At 41.8% G+C, this 22,252-nt stretch overlaps 1 protein-coding gene and 5 pseudogenes across 1 annotated transcript; all 6 read right to left on the reverse strand.

The window, feature by feature from the left end:
* Positions 1-1,044: 1,044 nt before the first annotated feature.
* LOC139916043 (protocadherin alpha-C2 pseudogene) lies at positions 1,045-3,465 on the reverse strand (annotated as a pseudogene).
* Positions 3,466-4,533: 1,068 nt separating this feature from the next.
* Positions 4,534-6,930, reverse strand: LOC139916044 (protocadherin alpha-2-like). Its single transcript, XM_071904834.2, has one exon. The coding sequence runs from the start codon at positions 6,928-6,930 to the stop codon at positions 4,534-4,536; it is 2,397 nt and encodes a 798-aa protein (XP_071760935.2).
* Positions 6,931-7,515: 585 nt separating this feature from the next.
* On the reverse strand, positions 7,516-10,516 carry LOC139916045 (protocadherin alpha-3 pseudogene; annotated as a pseudogene).
* A 1,303-nt stretch (positions 10,517-11,819) lies between these two features.
* On the reverse strand, positions 11,820-14,222 carry LOC139916046 (protocadherin alpha-13 pseudogene; annotated as a pseudogene).
* A 998-nt stretch (positions 14,223-15,220) lies between these two features.
* On the reverse strand, positions 15,221-17,687 carry LOC139916047 (protocadherin alpha-2 pseudogene; annotated as a pseudogene).
* Positions 17,688-18,976: 1,289 nt separating this feature from the next.
* Positions 18,977-21,379, reverse strand: LOC144542462 (protocadherin alpha-8 pseudogene; annotated as a pseudogene).
* Positions 21,380-22,252: the final 873 nt, after the last annotated feature.

Genomic DNA, 22,252 nt, shown 5'->3' on the forward strand with positions numbered 1-22,252 from the left:
CCCTTCTCGCTACAGCACCATCCGTGTCTCTCTGTTACCTAAACTAAGGGCCTATGACGGTTTTCATTTTCCCATAGAGGGAGGAGGAGTTTTAGACACACAGAAACATTTGTTTCTATGGTCTCCAGCGACATCATGTGTTACCAGATAGATGAGTCAACAATAATTTGAGTAATACTTAGCCAAATGATTTGCAATATTATGTAAAACAAATCAATTGTTAGTTGGTGGGTTGGGGCTCCCAATACATTAAATCGTTGGCACAATAATGAGCCTCAATTTATCATAACAAAATTAAAGGTTATTTCGGTATGAGATTAACAAATAAACCATTTTGCTATATAAACACTTAATTAAATATTGAGGAGGAAAATACGTCTACATAGATGAAAAGGTGAACAATTAGGTATAAAAAACGTTTCCAAGAAATAAGTTAATCGTAAATGTACGCACAGAATTTAAATAGAATACTTTCAACGTCCTCTAATAATAATAAAAAAATAAAAAAAATAAAAAAAAGGATACGTTTGTTTTGCAACAGAATGGTACAGAAAGCAAAGGGTCCAAACACTCAGTTCAGCACCATGGATAGCGCTGTTTCAATATAAACTGGTTAGGAAGCTGTTTTCAGCAGACATTTTCAAACGATCATCTCTTCAAACTCTTTGACTATGTCTAAGGTAAAACTACACCAATATACACTGTTGGTGTTTGGTACTTTGATGGCTATGAGACCGATTCTGACAGGGTTAGGAGTTATTTTAGGGTACAATGGGTAGTTGTAGCCAAGCAATCTGATTTCCATCGGTGCTAATCATTTCCATAGGTTAATTCCTATAAAGTTCGGTTATGTGATTATGAGAAATGGAATTGCTTGCACGTGCGGTAACCGCGGAGCGAGTTGGTGATATTTCCTGCCTTCCTGCCTTCTCCTTTTGTTAATCGCCTATGCACGATTACATATAATCTTGTATAAAAATTAATCATGAGAATAATAATCAATCAGCCTATAGGCTACCATTATATTACAACCGAAACATTGTTTTAAAATGTAAAAACATTCAATACAAACTTTGGAACACATACCTTCTCTTTGTTGGGTAAAGTCTGAGTCCGGCTAAAAGTGTCCCCTCCGTTAATACTGATCAGTTCCGCATCTACAGGCGGAAACGGAGCCGGGAAAACCACTACGTCACTCTTCAGTGTGTCTGAGCTGAAACACACGTCATACTGCTGAGTAGATTTAGAGTAAGACCAGCTCCCGTCAGGGTGGGTGGTGATCATTGGGGCGCTGTACCTGCTGAAACTGCCGTCTGTCCTGTGGCATTTGACAGCTATTAAACTGATGAGGCTCAGTAGAAAGATCACTGACACCGACACAATGGCGATCAGCAAATACAGGTTTAAATCAGAGAAGCTCTCCTCCTTTATTGGCACGTGTCTGAACTGAGTCTGGATGTCAGCTGTGCTTTCAACCACCACTACATCAATAGACACAGTAGCTGACAGGGAGGGTTCTCCGTTATCACAAACCAACACCACCAACGGGTGAGTTTTCACGTCATTGTCACTCATTCGCCTCTTAGTCCTGATTTCCCCGGTGCTGGTTCCGATTCGGAAGAGGGTGGTTCCCTTGGGCTCAGAGATGTGATAAGAAAGCAGCGCATTGTAGCCAGAGTCTGCGTCTACAGCCCGGATCTTGGCCACAAAGTAGCCCGCTTCAGCAGAATAGGGAATGTTCTCACTGTTAACGGAGCCGTGCTCAGAATAGGGCGCGAGAATCCCGGGACTGTTGTCATTCTCATCCAGGATTAAAACGTTCACAGTGACGTTGCTGCTGAGCGGAGGAACACCAGAGTCTGTGGCCTGAACTTTAAACTGGAACGTTTTTAACTCCTCAAAGTTAAAAGACTGCAGGCTGACTATATCTCCATTTTCTGAATTTATATTTACAACTGACGATATCGGGATATTTCGAGAAGAACCTTCTAACAAAGAGTAGGTCAATTTTGCATTCTCATCTGAATCTGGGTCATATGCATTCATTGTGTAGATAACAGCACCGACTTCACTGTTTTCCTTGACATAAATATTTACAACGGGATCTGAGAAGCGTGGTGCATTGTCGTTGACATCAGAAATATGAACAATTACAGTGCTGGTACTCGAGAGAGGCGGGATCCCTTCATCAGTAGCGGTGATGGTGACATTATACTGAGATGCCCTCTCTCTGTCGAGAGGCCCATCCACAACCAAAGAATATTCATTCTTGTAGTTTGATTCGAGCTTAAAAGGTAAAACACCACTTACTTTACAGTTATTTACACCATTCTTCCCTCCATCTTTATCGCTCACAGTTACCAAAGCAACAACTGTTCCTTTCTCAACGTTTTCTTTCACTGGATTCCTAAGTGAAGTCACCGTTATCTCTGGAGCATTATCATTGACATCGGTTACTTCTATTAATACTTTACCATGGGCACTACGAGGAATAAAGCCTTGATCTTTAACCTGAACTCGAATTTCATACGCAGGCGTTTTTTCATGATCCAATATACCCTTAACTGTAATTTCCCCTGTGTTTGCGTCAATATCAAATATATCTGAAGGATCTACGTTGCCACGTTTGATAAAAGAATAGATAAGCTTACCGTTGAGCCCCTCGTCTAAATCAGACGCGTTTAGCTGTATCACCATCGTTCCAAATGGAGCATTTTCATTCACATGAGCCTTATACAATGATTTACTGAAGGTGGGTGTGTTATCGTTAACATCCATTACATTCACTATTATCTGCAACGTTCCTGATCTGGGAGGCTTTCCTCCATCTGCAGCGGTCAAAGTGAGTTTAATAAGCGACTGCTTCTCTCGGTCTAAAGCTTTCTGCAATACTAACTCAGCAGACACACTCTGCTCTCCACCGCTTTGCACATCTAGGGAGAAATAATCACTGGGGTTCAGCTTGTAGCTCTTTACTGAGTTACTGCCCATGTCTGCATCGACTGCTATTGGTAGGAGATATCGCTCTCCCGGTGACAATGATTCAGAAATGTTCAAAGTAAATGATCGTTCAACGAAAGTAGGCGCGTTATCATTTATATCTAAAACACTGACCTCAATGCGGTGCAAATTTATTGGATTGCTTAATAAGGCCTGTATTTTCAGGGAGCATTTTACCGACTCGGGGCAAATCTCCTCTCTGTCTATCCTCTCGTCAACAAAGAGGTTTCCGGTCCGCAAATTCACATCAAAATATTTCTTACTGTAACCCGAGACAATTCGGAGATCCCTTGACTCTAGTTCCTGTACATTGAGGTTTAAATCCTTTGCGAGATTCCCCACTACCGTGCCTTTGTTCACCTCCTCGAAAATGGAGTAAGATATCTGAGAAGCAGACCAGTCACAGAGACAAAGCAACGCAACGATTTGAATCCAGGCAGATGCCTTTTGTCCTCGAACACCCATCGTTGATTGAACAAAAGAACTGAATCCAATTACTCATTTATGTCCAAGAAATATAGACAAGTCCGGTAAAAAAAATAGTTTTTTTCTGGGTAAGGTCCAGCACTAGTTGCAACAGCACGACCCGACTGTGTATTACTGAAGCTAAAGGCAAATGACGCTTTTCATTTCTCTATTGAGGAAGGAGGAGTTTTAAGAGATGTGGATGCACTTGTTTCTGTGGTCTCCAGCGACACCACGCGGTGATTGATAGACACATCCCAATTGGGATAATATACTGTAAGCCGAAATGATTCGTAATGTTATTAGAAAAAAAAAAATCTTCAGTCACATATAGGTCTATGTACAGGGCTGAAGGGCTGGCACTTAGAACATCTTACATTTTCGGGAAAGGAGCAGACCTAAGCTAAACCTTAATTAAACTTTAGCTCTGTATTAAATTAACCATTGGACTTCACATAGTTCGTTCAATGGTTCCATGGAGTAGGAGTAGTAATTCTACACAGCTTGAAACATAAAAAACGAAGTCACTTAAAAAGCAAACAAGACCAGTAATGCCCAGCATTTAAAGACGCACTTCAGCACCATGGATAGAGCTGTTGCAAGACAAGGAAAATACAGTAGGCTGCCTGGTCTGCTTATCAACCTCCTGATACTGTCACTGGGAACACTTTCAAAACGACCATGTGATCACATTCCACCGAATAGCCTGCTTAACACACAAATGTAGGATACCTTATTGTTGTTTTGGTAAAGAGTGCTGTCCGCTAACCCAAGTAGAACACCAACTTTGCAAGGATTGGAAGTGCATTAGTCAACGGGGCCAAAAGTACTGAAAAGTAACGGAACACCTGAGGCACTTTAGACAAAAGCATCCATAAAATGACAAGTGCAGAGTCCGGGCACATGACTGTTTCACAAACGTTTGTTGAATTAATACCACAATTAAGAAGGGGTGATGTGTTTACCACAACCATCATAACAGATAGAAAAAAAACTGAGATGGAAAAAAGAATAATGTGTCATTCAAATAGAATGGAAGTGTCGCAGAAGAAAGGGAAAATATTATGTTTACTGAGCACAACATACCTTTTCTTTGTTGGGTAAAGTCTGAGTCCGGCTAAAAGTGTCTCCTCCGTTAATACTGATCAGCTCCGCATCTACAGGCGGAAACGGCGCGGGGAAAACCACTACGTCACTCTTCAGTGTGTCTGAGCTGAAACACACGTCATACTGCTGAGTAGATTTAGAGTAAGACCAGCTCCCGTCAGGGTGGGTGGTGATCATTGGAGCGCTGTACCTGCTGAAACTGCCGTCTGTCCTGTGGCATTTGACAGCTATTAAACTGATGAGGCTCAGTAGAAAGATCACTGACACCGACACAATGGCGATCAGCAAATACAGGTTTAAATCAGAGAAGCTCTCCTCCTTTATCGGCACGTGTCTGAACTGAGTCTGGATGTCAGCTGTGCTTTCAACCACCACTACATCAATAGACACAGTAGCTGACAGGGAGGGCTCTCCGTTATCACAAACCAACACCACCAACGGGTGAGTCTTCACGTCATTGTCACTCATTCGCCTCTTAGTCCTGATTTCCCCGGTGCTGGTTCCGATTCGGAAGAGGTTGGTTCCCTTGGGCTCAGAGATGTGATAAGAAAGCAGCGCATTGTAGCCAGAGTCTGCGTCTACAGCCCGGATCTTGGCCACAAAGTAGCCCGCTTCAGCAGAATAGGGAATGTTCTCACTGTTAACGGAGCCGTGCTCAGAATAGGGCGCGAGAATCCCGGGACTGTTGTCATTCTCATCCAGGATAAAAACGTTCACAGTCACGTTGCTGCTGAGCGGAGGAACACCAGAGTCTGTGGCCTGAACTTTAAACTGGAACGTTTTTAACTCCTCAAAGTTAAAAGACTGCAAGGCGACTAAATCACCAGTCTCTGAGTTGATGTTTACAACTGATGAAATGGGAAGATCTTTAGGAGAATTATCCAATAATGAATACGACAATTTTGCATTTTCATCTACGTCAGCATCATCTGCATATATTTTTTTGACAATATCTCCAACAGGGCTATTCTCCTTCACATAAACATTAATACTACTTTCTGGGAAACGAGGTGTGTTGTCATTGACATCAGAAATGTGTACAGTGATAACACCAGTGCTGGAGAGAGGTGGAGTTCCTTCATCAGTAGCTGTGATGGTGACATTGTACTGTGATGCGCTCTCTCTGTCAAGAAGCCCATCAACTATCAAAGAATAATAGTTTTTGTAATTTGATTTTAGTTTGAAAGGGACTGAGTCACTGAGTTTACAGTTGGTAAAGCCATTCTGCCCACCATCCTTATCAGTTACAGTAACCAATGCAACCACTGTTCCAATTTCAGCGTTTTCCTTCACTGGACTCATAAGTGAAGTTATAGAGATTTCTGGAGCATTGTCATTAATATCAACAACCTCAATCAACACTTTAGAATAACCACTACGAGGGGAAGCGCCTTGGTCTGTCCCTTGGATTCGTAATTCATATGCAGTGATTTCCTCGTAATCTAAATTAGCCCTCACAATAATCTCACCACTTTCGGAATCAACAATGAATTTTTCAGCAGAGTCCACATTTCCACGTTTCATAAAAGAATATCTAATGTCCGAATGTGGACCCTCGTCTAAATCACTTGCATTTAACTTCAATATTGTTGTACCTAATGACACATTTTCGTTGACACGGACTTTATAAAGAGATTTACTAAACGATGGCGTATTATCATTTACATCTATCACGTTCACAAGGATCTGTAACGTGCCCGATCTCGGTGGTTTTCCTCCATCTACAGCGGTCAATGTCAGTTTAATAACAGCCTGTTTCTCCCGGTCTAAAGCTTTCTGAAGCACTAACTCAGCAGACACACTCTGCTCTCCGCTGCTCTGTACATCCAGGGAGAAATGCTCGTTCGGGCTTAACTTGTAGCTTTTTATGGAATTACTGCCAGTATCTGCATCTTGAGCTATCGGGAGCGGATACCTCTCTCCCGTTGAAGAAGACTCGGAGATGTTAAATACGTGATTTTGCTCAAGGAATAAGGGCGCGTTATCATTTAAGTCAACAATATTGACCTCAATGCGATAAAGATTCATAGGATGGCTCAATAATGCCTCTATATTTAAGGAGCACTTCAACAAATTCGGACAAAGCTCCTCTCGGTCTATCCTGTCATCTACAAACAACTCTCCTGTTCTTAAATTAGCCTCGAAATATCTCTTACTGTATCCCGATACAATCCGAAGACTCCGTTCCTGTAATTCCTGTATTTTAATGTTTAAATCCTTTGCGAGGTTCCCCACCACCGTGCCTTTGTCCACCTCCTCGGAAACGGAGTAGGATATCTGAGCTGCAGACCAGTCAGATAAACAAAGAAGAATGGCGCACAGAATCCAGTCGGCCTGTCTGTTCTGTCGACGACTCATCCTTTTGTTTAGGAAAGACCTTAAGCCAAATGAATGTCATTCATCCACAAAAAAACTTAAAGAATCAGTCAAATATATGGAGGTATGTGCTGATATCCAAGCTCCTTTCGTCTCGGGATCATCTTCCGAGTGGTTTACTAACCCATCCCTACAAAGTATGCAGGCAGCTTCTTTTTTCACCGTCAACGGAGGAGGAGTTTTGGGGAATTAATGCAAACTCTTGTATATGTGGTCTCCAGCGACATCTTGTGTTTGTTTGATATACTATATTAGGTCTACTAACACTAATTAATAGCAACACATCATGAGTGAAGGTCTTTTGATAAACAAATATACCAAGTCCTAAATGAATATGGGATTCGTTGAAGCACTGTCTTGATTACAAAGACGAGACAATAAAAAACAGTGAAACAGACTAAGCAATTGCAGATACAAATAAATTAACTACCAGAGAAGAAGGCTGTGCCTAGTCAAATGAAAAGAACATTGCATGACAGTTCATGAACAAATTCAGAAATATGCCTACATGGCCACGAATTTGGAAACAGCAGTTACAAAGCCTCATGATTATCTAAGAAAAAGAGTTTACACCTAATTGTGGGCACCACCACAATTATGTGCCCTCTTATTTTACCTACTTCTGCTGCCCCTGTTTGGGAAAGCTATTGTATCAAGCGTCTATGCCAACACAATCCTAAAAAGTTGCAGACCTACATTGAAACTAACCCTTTGACATGGCTGGGTAAGCTACTGTGCAACTTTGACGGGCGGTGGGCAGATCAGCTGTGCTTCGTTGAGTGTAACAAATATTTACGGTGAATCAAGCAAACCGTTCTAGAATGTTTTGAAGCCTTGAAAAGGTTGAGAGATGTCAGCACCATGGACATCGCTGTTTCCACTGAGCAGGACCAAACGCAGACAAAAAGGATCTCTTCAAACTATTCATGTTACTACTGAGCTAGTAATTCAATGGTATCTGGTTTTAACGAAGGGAAAGACATTTTAGCATCTTTACCGATTTAAAAATCAGAAATATGAAAAAGCTCATAAACTTAGTTCTCAAGGAAGATGAAAAACGATGGATTTTTTTAAACAGGTTTGGTTCTATACCTTCAATTTATTAGATACAGCTAAAGTTATACATCTATTAATCAAACAACATATAAAGCGAATAGTAGCAATATATTTCATGTGTCAATACACTTACCTTTTCCTTATTGGGTAAAGTCTGAGTCCGGCTAAAAGTGTCCCCTCCGTTAATACTGATCAGTTCCGCATCTACAGGCGGAAACGGCGCGGGGAAAACCACTACGTCACTCTTCAGTGTGTCTGAGCTGAAACACACGTCATACTGCTGAGTAGATTTAGAGTAAGACCAGCTCCCGTCAGGGTGGGTGGTGATCATTGGGGCGCTGTACCTGCTGAAACTGCCGTCGGTCCTGTGGCATTTGACAGCTATTAAACTGATGAGGCTCAGTAGAAAGATCACTGACACCGACACAATGGCGATCAGCAAATACAGGTTTAAATCAGAGAAGCTCTCCTCCTTTACCGGCACGTGTCTGAACTGAGTCTGGATGTCAGCTGTGCTTTCAACCACCACTACATCAATAGACACAGTAGCTGACAGGGAGGGTTCTCCGTTATCACAAACCAACACCACCAACGGGTGAGTTTTCACGTCATTGTCACTCATTCGCCTCTTAGTCCTGATTTCCCCGGTGCTGGTTCCGATTCGGAAGAGGTTGGTTCCCTTGGGCTCAGAGATGTGATAAAAAAGCAGCGCATTGTAGCCAGAGTCTGCGTCTACAGCCCGGATCTTGGCCACAAAGTAGCCCGCTTCAGCAGAATAGGGAATGTTTTCACTGTTAACGGAGCCGTGCTCAGAATAGGGCGCGAGGATCCCGGGACTGTTGTCATTCTCATCCAGAATAAAAACGTTCACAGTCACGTTGCTGCTGAGCGGAGGAACACCAGAGTCTGTGGCCTGAACTTTAAACTGGAACGTTTTTAACTCCTCAAAGTTAAAAGACTGCAAGGCGACTATATCTCCAGTCTCTGAGTTGATGTTTACCATTGAGGCTATCTGGGTGTTCTTCGGGAAACTATCAATTAAAGAGTATGTTGTCTTTGCGTTTTCATTCAAATCTGCATCAAACGTCGTCATAGTATGAATAACAGCTCCAACTGGACTATTCTCTTTCACATAAACATTAATAATAGGTTCCAGGAAACGAGGCGCGTTGTCATTGACATCAGAAATGTGAACGGTAATAACGCTGGTGCTCGATAGAGGCGGGGTCCCCTCATCTGTAGCTGTAATTGAGACATTATAGTGGGAAACACTTTCTCTGTCAAGTTTCCCGTCAACCAGCAAGGAATAATAATTTTTATAGTTTGATTTTAATTTAAATGGCACGGAGCCAGTGAGCTTACAGTCTGTGAGGCCATTTTTGCCTCCATCTTTATCAGTTATAGTCACCAAAGCGACAACTGTTCCTATTTCAGCGTCCTCTTTTACTGGACTCATGAGTGATGACACCAAGATTTCTGGAGAATTGTCATTGACATCAATAACTTCTACTAAAACCTTGCCATGTGCACTGCGAGGAGGAGTCCCTTTGTCTCGTGCTTGCACACGAATTTCATACGCTTGAGTTTCCTCATAATCAATATTCCCCTTTACAGTAATTTCACCAGTTTCATCGTTTAGGGAAAATTTGTCATCGGGGTTTAAACGTCCCCTTTCTGTAAAAGTGTATACAAGCTGACTATTGACACCTTCATCTAAGTCAGTAGCGCTCAGAGTTAATAATGTGGCTCCAAACTTCGCATTTTCAACAACCTGAACCTTGTAGAGAGGTTTACTAAACGAAGGGGAATTATCATTTACATCCATTATATTGACTATAATTTGTAATGAACCCGATCTAGCAGGTTTACCTCCATCTACAGCGGTCAGTGTGAGTTCAATAACAGCTTGTTTATCTCTGTCTAAAGCTTTCTGCAGCACCAACTCAGCAGACACACTCTGCTCTCCACTGCTCTGCACATCCACGGTGAAGTATTCATTTGAGCTCAGCTTGTAACTCTTTACCGAGTTACTGCCTATGTCTGCGTCATGAGCTATTGGCAGTGGATACCTCTCCCCAGGAAATGAAAACTCAGACATATCAATTGCAGTTGTTTCCTCCAGAAAATATGGCGAATGGTCATTAATATCGATAATATTAACCTCAATTCGATGGAGACTTCGAGGATGACTCAATATGGCCTCTATATTTAAAGAGCACTTTATCGTATTAGGACAAAGCTCCTCTCGGTCTATCCTCTCGTTAACGAACAGAATTCCAGTTTTCTGATTTACCTCAAAATACCGCGTTTTATACCCCGAGTTAATCCGAAGACCAGTGGATTCCAGTTCCTGTACATTGAGGTTTAAATCCTTAGCGAGATTCCCCACTACTGTGCCTTTGTCCACCTCCTCTGAAACTGAATAAGATATCTGAGCCGCAGACCAGTCAGAGAGACAAAGCAGAGCGACAAACAGACCCCCAAAATAATCCCATTGTTCCCGAGCAGCCATCGCTGTTTAATCACAAGAGCCGAGTCCAAGTTTCCGCATATGCACAAAAAGACATTAAAACAAACTGTTATATATCCAATCTTGCTTAAGGTCCAACCCTTCTCGCAACGGCTCCATTCGACTGTTTCCTCTTTCCACAAAGAACTACGAGCTGATGACGTTTTCCTTTTTTCATGAACGGAGGAGGAGTTTTAGACACTGAACTCATTATTTTCTGTGGTCTCCAGCGACACCACGTGTTTCTTTGGTATACAATTTAGATAGCCCAAAAGAGAAGAGGAGGTGTTCGTTATGTCTAATGAACTGCATTAATGAGAAACTACTATGTTGGACCAAACTACCATAACTAATGGTTGGGTCTTATAAGACCTCACCTCTAAATAGAAAAGAGATTAAACTCATAATATCAGTAAATCAAACCATATAGAGAGTAACTAAAGTTCAGCTTGCTATTCATTAATACAGTATTGATTCACATTATTCTCTAGGTGTTTTACATGCTCGTTGCCTCTAAGCAATTAATATTATTCATGAAGAAGACATGAGATTATCTGCTAATAATTGATCTTAACCACAATTTAAGGACCACGGACACCATATGAATCTCAACTCGTTGTTATGAAAAGACCCCAACATAGTATTGCCCAGATGGGCAGGTTAGGAAGTTGTGCCACTGGTTGAGAGGTCCAGTGGTGTATAAAAGTTCAGTGTTACAAATGAATGTAGTATTGTTGAGAAGAGAAGACAAGAGAAGAGAAGAGAACATAAGAGAACAGAAGAGGAGTTGTTCAGCACCACGGACAGCGCCTCAATGTAGTTTACATGCATGTACTGCCATTCTTTGATGATTGCTGAATTGACTGTAAAGTAGCTAAAAGATCATAAAATATTCCGTGCAAAGTATTCACATTGGTTATATGATTTTTTCCCAAAGAAAGTGTACAAGCCATGCCCGGAACAGTAATGTTCAGCAGTCATTCATTCCCCTGACGCCTTTCTATTGCGTAACAGAAATAACTTAAACAATTTTGAATAAAATTTGACGTGAGTGAGTACCAAAAAATGGGACTAAAATTTGAAAGAGAACATTTCCGAGTTGTGACCACTTTGAAAACCATAACTATGAGTAAGTAAAGCTACCTATAACGATTTCTAGGTAGAGCTAAACAAGAATTTACAGTCTACAAGGGTGTATGTATGACGTTAGTGTTCTTATCACTGTGTGTAAAAAAAAAAATATATATATATAATGCGTTAAACCAAAGGTTTAAATAAGAGGTTGCACCCAGTTGAGAAAACTATTCTAAGACGAGGCATGGCTTACCTTATCTTTGTTGGGTAAAGTCTGAGTCCGGCTAAAAGTGTCTCCTCCGTTAATACTGATCAGTTCCGCATCTACAGGCGGAAACGGCGCGGGGAAAACCACCACGTCACTCTTCAGTGTGTCTGAGCTGAAACACACGTCATACTGCTGAGTAGATTTAGAGTAAGACCAGCTCCCGTCAGGGTGGGTGGTGATCATTGGGGCGCTGTACCTGCTGAAACTGCCGTCGGTCCTGTGGCATTTGACAGCTATTAAACTGATGAGGCTCAGTAGAAAGATCACTGACACCGACACAATGGCGATCAGCAAATACAGGTTTAAATCAGAGAAGCTCTCCTCCTTTATCGGCACGTGTCTGAACTGAGTCTGGGTGTCAGCTGTGCTTTCAACCACCACGACATCAATAGACACAGAAGCTGACAGGGAGGGTTCTCCGTTATCACAAACCAACACCACCAACGGGTGAGTCTTCACGTCATTGTCACTCATTCGCCTCTTAGTCCTGATTTCCCCGGTGCTGGTTCCGATTCGGAAGAGGTTGGTTCCCTTGGGCTCAGAGATGTGATAAGAAAGCAGCGCATTGTAGCCAGAGTCTGCGTCTACAGCCCGGATCTTGGCCACAAAGTAGCCCGCTTCAGCAGAATAGGGAATGTTCTCACTGTTAACGGAGCCGTGCTCAGAATAGGGCGCGAGAATCCCGGGACTGTTGTCATTCTCATCCAGGATTAAAACGTTCACAGTCACGTTGCTGCTGAGCGGAGGAACACCAGAGTCTGTGGCCTGAACTTTAAACTGGAACGTTTTTAACTCCTCAAAGTTAAAAGACTGCAGGCTGACTATATCTCCAGTCTCTGAGTTGATGTTGACCATTGTAGACAGCGGCAGTGAGTTACTATTACTGTCTAAAAATGAATAGCTCACCTGGCCATTCTGGTCAACGTCAGAATCAACAGCAGACACAGTTTTAATATGTGCTCCTACTGGACTGTTCTCTTTCAAGTAAACATTGATCACAGGTTCTGAGAAACAAGGCGAGTTGTCATTGACATCAGAAATGTGTACGGTAATAGCACTGGTGCTGGAGAGAGGCGGGTTACCTTTATCTGTAGCTATAATAGTGAGATTGTACTGAGCAACACTCTCTCTGTCAAGAAAACCATCAACTACCAATGAGTAATAGTTTTTGTAGTTTGTTTCCAATTTGAAGAGGGTCTTGCTATCTATTTTACAATGCACTTCTCCGTTTTTGCCTCCATCTTTATCGAAGACTGACACAAGTGCAATAGCAGTACCTACTTTAGCGTCCTCCTTTACTGTGTTCAGCAGTGACGTCACAGTGATCTCAGGAGCATTGTCGTTTAGATCTATTACTTCTACCAGTACTTTACAGTGAGCAGCCATTGGAGGTTGACCTTTGTCAGCAGCCTCTGCGCGAATCTCAAAGGCAGGATTTTCCTCAAAATCAACACTACCTTTTACTGTAATTGTACCTGTTTTGGGGTCAATCTGAAATGCGGTTAGTACATGGTCTTGTCCTTTATCCCGAAGAGAATACACAATCTCACTGTTTGTGCCTTCGTCTGCGTCACTTGCATTCAGTTTAATCACTGTCGTCCCAATCGGCATGTTTTCGAATATTCTAATTTTATATAAAGGGCTGCTGAAAATTGGAGGGTTATCATTTGTATCCAAAACATGTATTATTACTCGTGATGTACCAGATTTCTGTGGAATCCCCCCATCTATAGCAGTCAGTGTGATTTGGATCACAGACTGTTTCTCTCGGTCTAAAGCTTTTTGTAAAACTAATTCAGCCGACATGCTATCTGTTCCTTTGATTGGAACGAGAGTAAAATATTCATTTGGTGTCATGTTGAACGTGTTTACCCTGTTCTTCCCAATGTCTGCATCTACGACTTCCGATAAGGCGAATTTCATTCCAGGTAAAGTGTTTTCTGCTATATTTATAGTTTGCAATTTCTCAATGAATAACGGGGCATTATCATTTACATCTAGAATATTTATTTCTAAACGATACAGCTTCAATGGATCATTTATCACGGCCTCTACGCTGACGGTGCATTTCGGTGCCTTTGCACAGAGCTCCTCTCTGTCTATTCTCTCATTGACGTAGAGAACACCAGTCTTTAAATTCACCTCGAAATATTTTGTCTTTGATCCAGTAACAATCTGAAACATACGGGACTGCAAATCATGGACATTGAGGTTAAGATCCTTAGCGATATTTCCAACAGAAGTTCCCGGATTCACTTCCTCTGAGACGGAATAGGAGAGCTGCCCAGACACCGCTTCCCAGTAACACTCGACCAGCACAAGCATTAGATATGGAACAATAGACCTCCTTCTACTCGGTAAAGACATAATTCCATACAATGTGGTGCAAGCATAGATCCAAATCTAAGAAATCCCGTCACCAATAGTCCAAGAAAAGAAGTTATAAATAAAAATATAGGCTACGTTTAAAATATTTTACATATGGAAAAAATAGACCAGCCCTCCGTCCTTTCACACTCGCTCTTCGTCTCTTTATGACAAAGCCCTGAGAAGCCAAATCGTCCTCTGAAACTGGGAGGAGCGTCGAGCTACCGGAGAGACAATCTAAAAGTTATGGTCTACAGTGTCGCCACGTGGCGATTTGAAAAAACTACACTAATATAAAACCCATACTGAAGGGATCCAATTTCTACAACACGAAATAATGCCTTCAAATTCATATGGAAAGCAGCAGCTAATACAGGCCATCTACATTTCAAAGAGCGGTTTAAGGTATAGTGAAGGCTTTTTCAATGTCTCTGTTGTTACATATATGACTGATATGTTTTAGAACCATCGGCATAGGTTATCTATGGGTATATCAATTGAGTGTATATGATATATTTAGGTATGATCGAGGTTCCTTTTACATCTGACCAGGGTGGCTTTTCAAATTAACAAAGAAAACAAAAATCTCATACGCAAACCTTGAAAGGACGGCGTTCTAATGCAAAATAACAATAAAGGAAAACGTGTTAATTTGGCTCTTAACCTGTCCAGTGAATTTCTCAAATGACTGTTGTTGCAGTCATTCTCATAGACAGAGAGTCGTTGTTGCTATCAATTGGAAGATGGAAATGTTTATAGTAGTGTAAAAGGGAACAGCAAGAATGACATATGGTCGCATAAAATGAATGAGAAATGTTAGTCTGATGTAGCATCACCACCATGGACTTCAGTATATTCCTGTTCCCAGGAAGACTTTTAGAAAAAAACAAACTATAAAAGCATGTAAGTAGGTAAGACACAGATTTAAAGGCCACGAAGACAAGTCAATGTCGATTCCTAAACTCTGCTTTTGGAGACAACTGAAACATATCTATTCTTCATATAGCATATTCGAGGATGAGCAATGATGACTGAGAGAAAACATGTCCTCAAATGAAAAACAAAGATTTGATTTTTTTTTCTTACCTTCTCTTTATTGGGTAAAGTCTGAGTCCGGCTAAAAGTGTCCCCTCCGTTAATACTGATCAGTTCCGCATCTACAGGCGGAAACGGCGCGGGGAAAACCACCACGTCACTCTTCAGTGTGTCTGAGCTGAAACACACGTCATACTGCTGAGTAGATTTAGAGTAAGACCAGCTCCCGTCAGGGTGGGTGGTGATCATTGGGGCGCTGTACCTGCTGAAACTGCCGTCGGTCCTGTGGCATTTGACAGCTATTAAACTGATGAGGCTCAGTAGAAAGATCACTGACACCGACACAATGGCGATCAGCAAATACAGGTTTAAATCAGAGAAGCTCTCCTCCTTTATCGGCACGTGTCTGAATTGAGTCTGGATGTCAGCTGTGCTTTCAACCACCACTACATCAATAGACACAGTAGCTGACAGGGAGGGTTCTCCGTTATCAGAAACCAACACCACCAACGGGTGAGTTTTCACGTCATTGTCACTCATTCGCCTCTTAGTCCTGATTTCCCCGGTGCTGGTTCCGATTCGGAAGAGGTTGGTTCCCTTGGGCTCAGAGATGTGATAAGAAAGCAGCGCATTGTAGCCAGAGTCTGCGTCTACAGCCCGGATCTTGGCCACAAAGTAGCCCGCTTCAGCAGAATAGGGAATGTTCTCACTGTTAACGGAGCCGTGCTCAGAATAGGGCGCGAGGATACCGGGACTGTTGTCATTCTCATCCAGGATTAAAACGTTCACAGTCACGTTGCTGCTGAGCGGAGGAACACCAGAGTCTGTGGCCTGAACTTTAAACTGGAACGTTTTTAACTCCTCAAAGTTAAAAGACTGCAAGGCGACTATATCTCCAGTCTCTGAGTTGATGTTTACCATTGAGGCTATCTGGGTGTTCTTCGGGAAACTATCAATTAAAGAGTACGTTGTCTTTGCGTTTTCATTCAAATCTGCATCAAACGTCGTCATAGTATGAATAACAGCTCCCACTGGACTATTCTCTTTCACATAAACATTAATAATAGGTTCCAGGAAACGAGGCGCGTTGTCATTGACATCAGAAATGTGAACGGTAATAACGCTGGTGCTCGATAGAGGCGGGGTCCCCTCATCTGTAGCTGTAATTGAGACATTATACTGGGAAACACTCTCTCTGTCAAGATGCCCGTCAACCAACAATGAATAATAATTTTTATAGTTTGATTTTAATTTAAATGGCACGGAGCCAGTGAGCTTACAGTCTGTGAGGCCATTTTTGCCTCCATCTTTATCAGTTATAGTCACCAAAGCGACAACTGTTCCTATTTCAGCGTCCTCTTTTACTGGACTCATGAGTGATGACACCAAGATTTCTGGAGAATTGTCATTGACATCAATAACTTCTACTAAAACCTTGCCATGTGCACTGCGAGGAGGAGTCCCTTTGTCTCGTGCTTGCACACGAATTTCATACGCTTGAGTTTCCTCATAATCAATATTCCCCTTTACAGTAATTTCACCAGTTTCATCGTTTAGGGAAAATGTATCATCGGGGTTTAAACGTCCCCTTTCTGTAAAAGTGTATACAAGCTGACTATTGACACCTTCATCTAAGTCAGTAGCGCTCAGAGTTAATAATGTGGCTCCAAACTTCGCATTTTCAACAACCTGAACCTTGTAGAGAGGTTTAGTGAACAAAGGCGAATTGTCATTTACATCCATTACATTCACAATTATCTGCAAAGTCCCGGACCTGGCAGGTTTACCTCCATCTACAGCGGTCAGTGTGAGTTCAATAACAGCCTGTTTCTCTCTGTCTAAAGCTTTCTGCACCACCAATTCAGCAGACACACTCTGCTCTCCACTGCTCTGCACATCCACGGTGAAGTATTCATTTGAGCTCAGCTTGTAGCTCTTTATCGAGTTACTGCCTATGTCTGCGTCATGAGCTATTGGCAGTGGATACCGCTCCCTGGCATATGAGGACTCATACATATCAATTGTATTTATTTCATCCAGAAAAGACGGTGAATTGTCATTAATATCAAGAATACTAATTTCAATTCGATGGAGACTTCGAGGATGACTCAATATGGCCTCTATATTTAAAGAGCACTTTATCGTATTAGGACAAAGCTCCTCTCGGTCTATCCTCTCGTTAACGAACAGGATTCCAGTTTTCTGATTTACCTCAAAATACCGCGTTTTATACCCCGAGTTAATCCGAAGACCAGTGGCTTCCAGTTCCTGTACATTGAGGTTTAAATCCTTAGCGAGATTCCCCACTACTGTGCCTTTGTCCACCTCCTCTGAAACTGAATAAGATATCTGAGCCGCAGACCAATCACAGAGACAAAGCAGAGCGACAAACAGACCCCCAAAATAATCCCATTGTTCCCGAGCAGCCATCGCTGTTTAATCACAAGAGCCGAGTCCAAGTTTCCGCATATGCACAAAAAAACATTAAAACAAACTGTTATATATCCAATCTTGCTTAAGGTCCAACCCTTCTCGCAACGGCTCGATTCGAGTGTTTCCTCTTTCCACAAAGAACTACGAGCTGATGACGTTTTCCTTTTTTCATGAACGGAGGAGGAGTTTTAGACACTGAACTCATTATTTTCTGTGGTCTCCAGCGACACCACGTGTTTTTTTGGTATACAATTTAGATAGCCCAAAAGAGAAGAGGAAGTGTTCGTTATGTCTAATGAAGTGCATTAATGAGAAACAACTATGTTGAACCAAACCACCATAATTAATGGGTGAAGAGCTCACCCCTAAATAGAAAAGAGATTAAACTCATAATATCAGTAAATCAAACCATATAGAGAGTAACTAAAGTTCAGCTTGCTATTCATTAATACAGTATTGATTCACATTATTCTCTAGGTGTTTTACATGCTCGTTGCCTCTAAGCAATTAATATTATTCATGAAGAAGACATGAGATTATCTGCTAAGAATTGATCTTAACCACAATTTAAGGACCACGGACACCATATGAATCTCAACTCGTTGTTATGAAAAGACCCCAACATAGTATTGCCCAGATGGGCAGGTTAGGAAGTTGTGCCACTGGTTGAGAGGTCCAGTGGTGTATAAAAGTTCAGTGTTACAAATGAATGTAGTATTGTTGAGAAGAGAAGACAAGAGAAGAGAAGAGAACATAAGAGAACAGAAGAGGAGTTGTTCAGCACCACGGACAGCGCCTCAATGTAGTTTACATGCATGTACTGCCATTCTTTGATGATTGCTGAATTGACTGTAAAGTAGCTAAAAGATCATAAAATATTCCGTGCAAAGTATTCACATTGGTTATATGATTTTTTCCCAAAGAAAGTGTACAAGCCATGCCCGGAACAGTAATGTTCAGCAGTCATTCATTCCCCTGACGCCTTTCTATTGCGTAACAGAAATAACTTAAACAATTTTGAATAAAATTTGACGTGAGTGAGTACCAAAAAATGGGACTAAAATTTGAAAGAGAACATTTCCGAGTTGTGACCACTTTCGAAAACATAACGATGGGTAAGTGGAGCTACCTATAACGATTTCTAGGTAGAGCTAAACAATAATTTACAGTCTACAATGGTGTATGTATGACGTTAGTGTTCTTATCGCTGTGTGTTAAAAAAAAGATATATAATGCGTTCAACCAAATGTTTAAATAAGAGGCTGCACTCAGTTGAGAAAACTATTCTAAGACGAGGCATGGCTTACCTTATCTTTGTTGGGTAAAGTCTGAGTCCGGCTAAAAGTGTCTCCTCCGTTAATACTGATCAGTTCCGCATCTACAGGCGGAAACGGCGCGGGGAAAACCACCACGTCACTCTTCAGTGTGTCTGAGCTGAAACACACGTCATACTGCTGAGTAGATTTAGAGTAAGACCAGCTCCCGTCAGGGTGGGTGGTGATCATTGGGGCGCTGTACCTGCTGAAACTGCCGTCTGTCCTGTGGCATTTGACAGCTATTAAACTGATGAGGCTCAGTAGAAAGATCACTGACACCGACACAATGGCGATCAGCAAATACAGGTTTAAATCAGAGAAGCTCTCCTCCTTTACCGGCACGTGTCTGAACTGAGTCTGGATGTCAGCTGTGCTTTCAACCACCACTACATCAATAGACACAGTAGCTGACAGGGAGGGTTCTCCGTTATCACAAACCAACACCACCAACGGGTGAGATTTCACGTCATTGTCACTCATTCGCCTCTTAGTCCTGATTTCCCCGGTGCTGGTTCCGATTCGGAAGAGGTTGGTTCCCTTGGGCTCAGAGATGTGATAAGAAAGCAGCGCATTGTAGCCAGAGTCTGCGTCTACAGCCCGGATCTTGGCCACAAAGTAGCCCGCTTCAGCAGAATAGGGAATGTTCTCACTGTTAACGGAGCCGTGCTCAGAATAGGGCGCGAGAATCCCGGGACTGTTGTCATTCTCATCCAGGATAAAAACGTTCACAGTCACGTTGCTGCTAAGAGGAGGAACACCAGAGTCTGTGGCCTGAACTTTAAACTGGAACGTTTTTAACTCTTCATAGTTAAAAGACTGTAGACTGACTATATCTCCAGTCTCTGAGTTGATATTTACCATTGTAGACAGCGGCATTGAGTTACTATTATTGTCTAAAAATGAATAGCTCACCTGGCCATTATGATTGATGTCAGAATCAATTGCAGATACTGTTCTAATAATTTCGCCTACTGGACTGTTCTCTTTTACGTAAATATTAACGACGGGCTTTGGGAAGCGAGGTGCATTGTCATTGACATCAGACACATGAACAGTAATAACACTGATGTTCGAGAGAGGCGGACTCCCTTCATCAGTAGCTGAAATGGTGACATTGTACTGGGGAGTGATTTCTCTGTCAAGAGGCCCGTCAACCACTAAAGAATAATAGTTTTTGTAATTTGTCTCTAATTTGAACGGAACGTTATTTAAGATGTCGCATTTCACTTCACCATTTCTGCCAGCATCTCTGTCGAGAATTGATACAAGCGCAATAGCAGTACCTACTTTAGCGTCCTCCTTCACTGTATTGAGCAGTGACGTCACAGTGATCTCAGGAGCATTGTCATTTAGATCTATTACTTCTACCAGTATTTTACAGTGAGCAGACATCGGGGGCTGAGCTTTGTCATTTGCTTCTGCACGGATCTCGAAGGCTGTGGTTTCCTCAAAATCAACATTAGCTTTGACCCTAATAGCACCTGTTTGAGGATCAATGTGAAAAGTCTCTAATATATGGTCCTGTCCCTTACTTCTTAGAGAATACAGTATCTCACTGTTTGTTCCTTCGTCTGCGTCGCTTGCATTTAGTGTAATCACTGTTGTCCCAATTGGTGTGTTTTCAAATATACGAGTTTTGTACAAAGGGCTACTAAAAACTGGAGGGTTATCATTTATGTCTAACACTTGTACAATCACCTGTGACGTGCCAGACCTCGGCGGCATGCCTCCATCTATAGCAGTCAAAGTGAGTTGTATCACAGGCTGTTTCTCTCGATCTAATGTTTTCTGTAAAACCAATTCGGCAGACACGCTTTCGCCTCCTTTGATTGTAGTGAGAGTAAAATAATCATTTGTTGTTAATTTTAAGCTATTAACTGTATTCTTACCAACATCTGCATCGATTGCCTCCGATAAAGCGAATTTCATTCCAGGCAAAGTGTTCTCTGCTATGTCTATGGTTTGTGATTTTTCGGTGAATAACGGAGTATTGTCATTAACATCCAGAATATTTATTTCTAAACGATACAGCTTCAATGGATCGTTTATCACGGCCTCTACGCTGACTGTGCATTTCGGTGCCTTTGCACATAGCTCCTCTCTGTCTATTCTCTCATTGACGTAGAGAACACCAGTCTTTACATTTACCTCGAAATATTTTCTCTTTGATCCAGTAACAATCTGAAACATACGCGATTCCAAATCCTGGATATTGAGGTTAAGATCCTTGGCGATATTTCCAACAGAAGTCCCCGGATTCACTTCCTCTGAGACGGAATAGGAGAGCTGCCCAGACACCGCTTCCCAGTAACACTCGACCAGCACAAGCACTATATATGGAACAATAGACCTCCTTCTACTCGATAAAGACATAATTCCATACAATGTGTTCCAAGCATAGATCAAAATCCAAGAAATTCCGTCACAAATAGTCCAAGTATAGAGTTAAAAACCTAAAAATATAGATTAATGTATTTTTTTATGTGGATAAAATCAGCCCTCAGTCCTTTCTCGCTCGCTCCTCGTCTCTTTATGACAAAGCACTGAGAAGCCAAATTGTCCTCTGAAACTGGGAGGAGCGTCGAGCAACCAGAGAGAAAATCTCAATGTTATGGTCTATAGTGTCGCCACGTGGGGATTTCAAATAACTGCATTAATATAAAACCAATACTGCGTGGATCCGATTTCTACAACACGAAAAATAACCTTCAAATTCATATGGAAAACAGCAGCTAATACAGGCCATCTACATTTCAAAGAGTGGCTTGTAGATGTTTCTGTTGTTACACAAATGATTGATATATTTGGAACCATCGTCATAGGCGAACTCTGTTATGTAGAATTGGATATACAGTGCATGTGAAAAAGTATTGATCGAGGTCCCTTTTACACCAGAACAGGTAGCATTTAAAATAAAGCAAATATATGCATAGTCTTACAGACAGTGAAACATAACGTTCTTGAGACGATGGATTTACAAGCTTCTTCTGTGAAATAACACTAGATGCAAACATGTTAATCTGGTTCTTAACCCGTTAAGTACATTTCCAAAGAGACTGATGTTGCTGTCAGTCTCATGGACAGAGACTCATTGTTGCTATCAATGCAAAGATGGGAACGTTGGTAGTAGCTTATGGGTACAGCAAAGTATGGCTTATGATAGCAAAAATAAATGTGATAACTTTTAGTCTGACGTACCCATACCAACATGGACATGCACATTCATGTTCCCAGGAAGAAATTTAG

This window comes from Centroberyx gerrardi, chromosome 16 (genome assembly GCF_048128805.1).
Source record: "Centroberyx gerrardi isolate f3 chromosome 16, fCenGer3.hap1.cur.20231027, whole genome shotgun sequence".
Classification (NCBI taxonomy): domain Eukaryota; kingdom Metazoa; phylum Chordata; class Actinopteri; order Beryciformes; family Berycidae; genus Centroberyx; species Centroberyx gerrardi.

Excerpts from the sequence above, each read along its gene's own strand:
- LOC139916044 (XM_071904834.2), bottom strand. The coding sequence starts at position 6,930 with ATGAGTCGTCGACAGAACAGACAGGCCGACTGGATTCTGTGCGCCATT.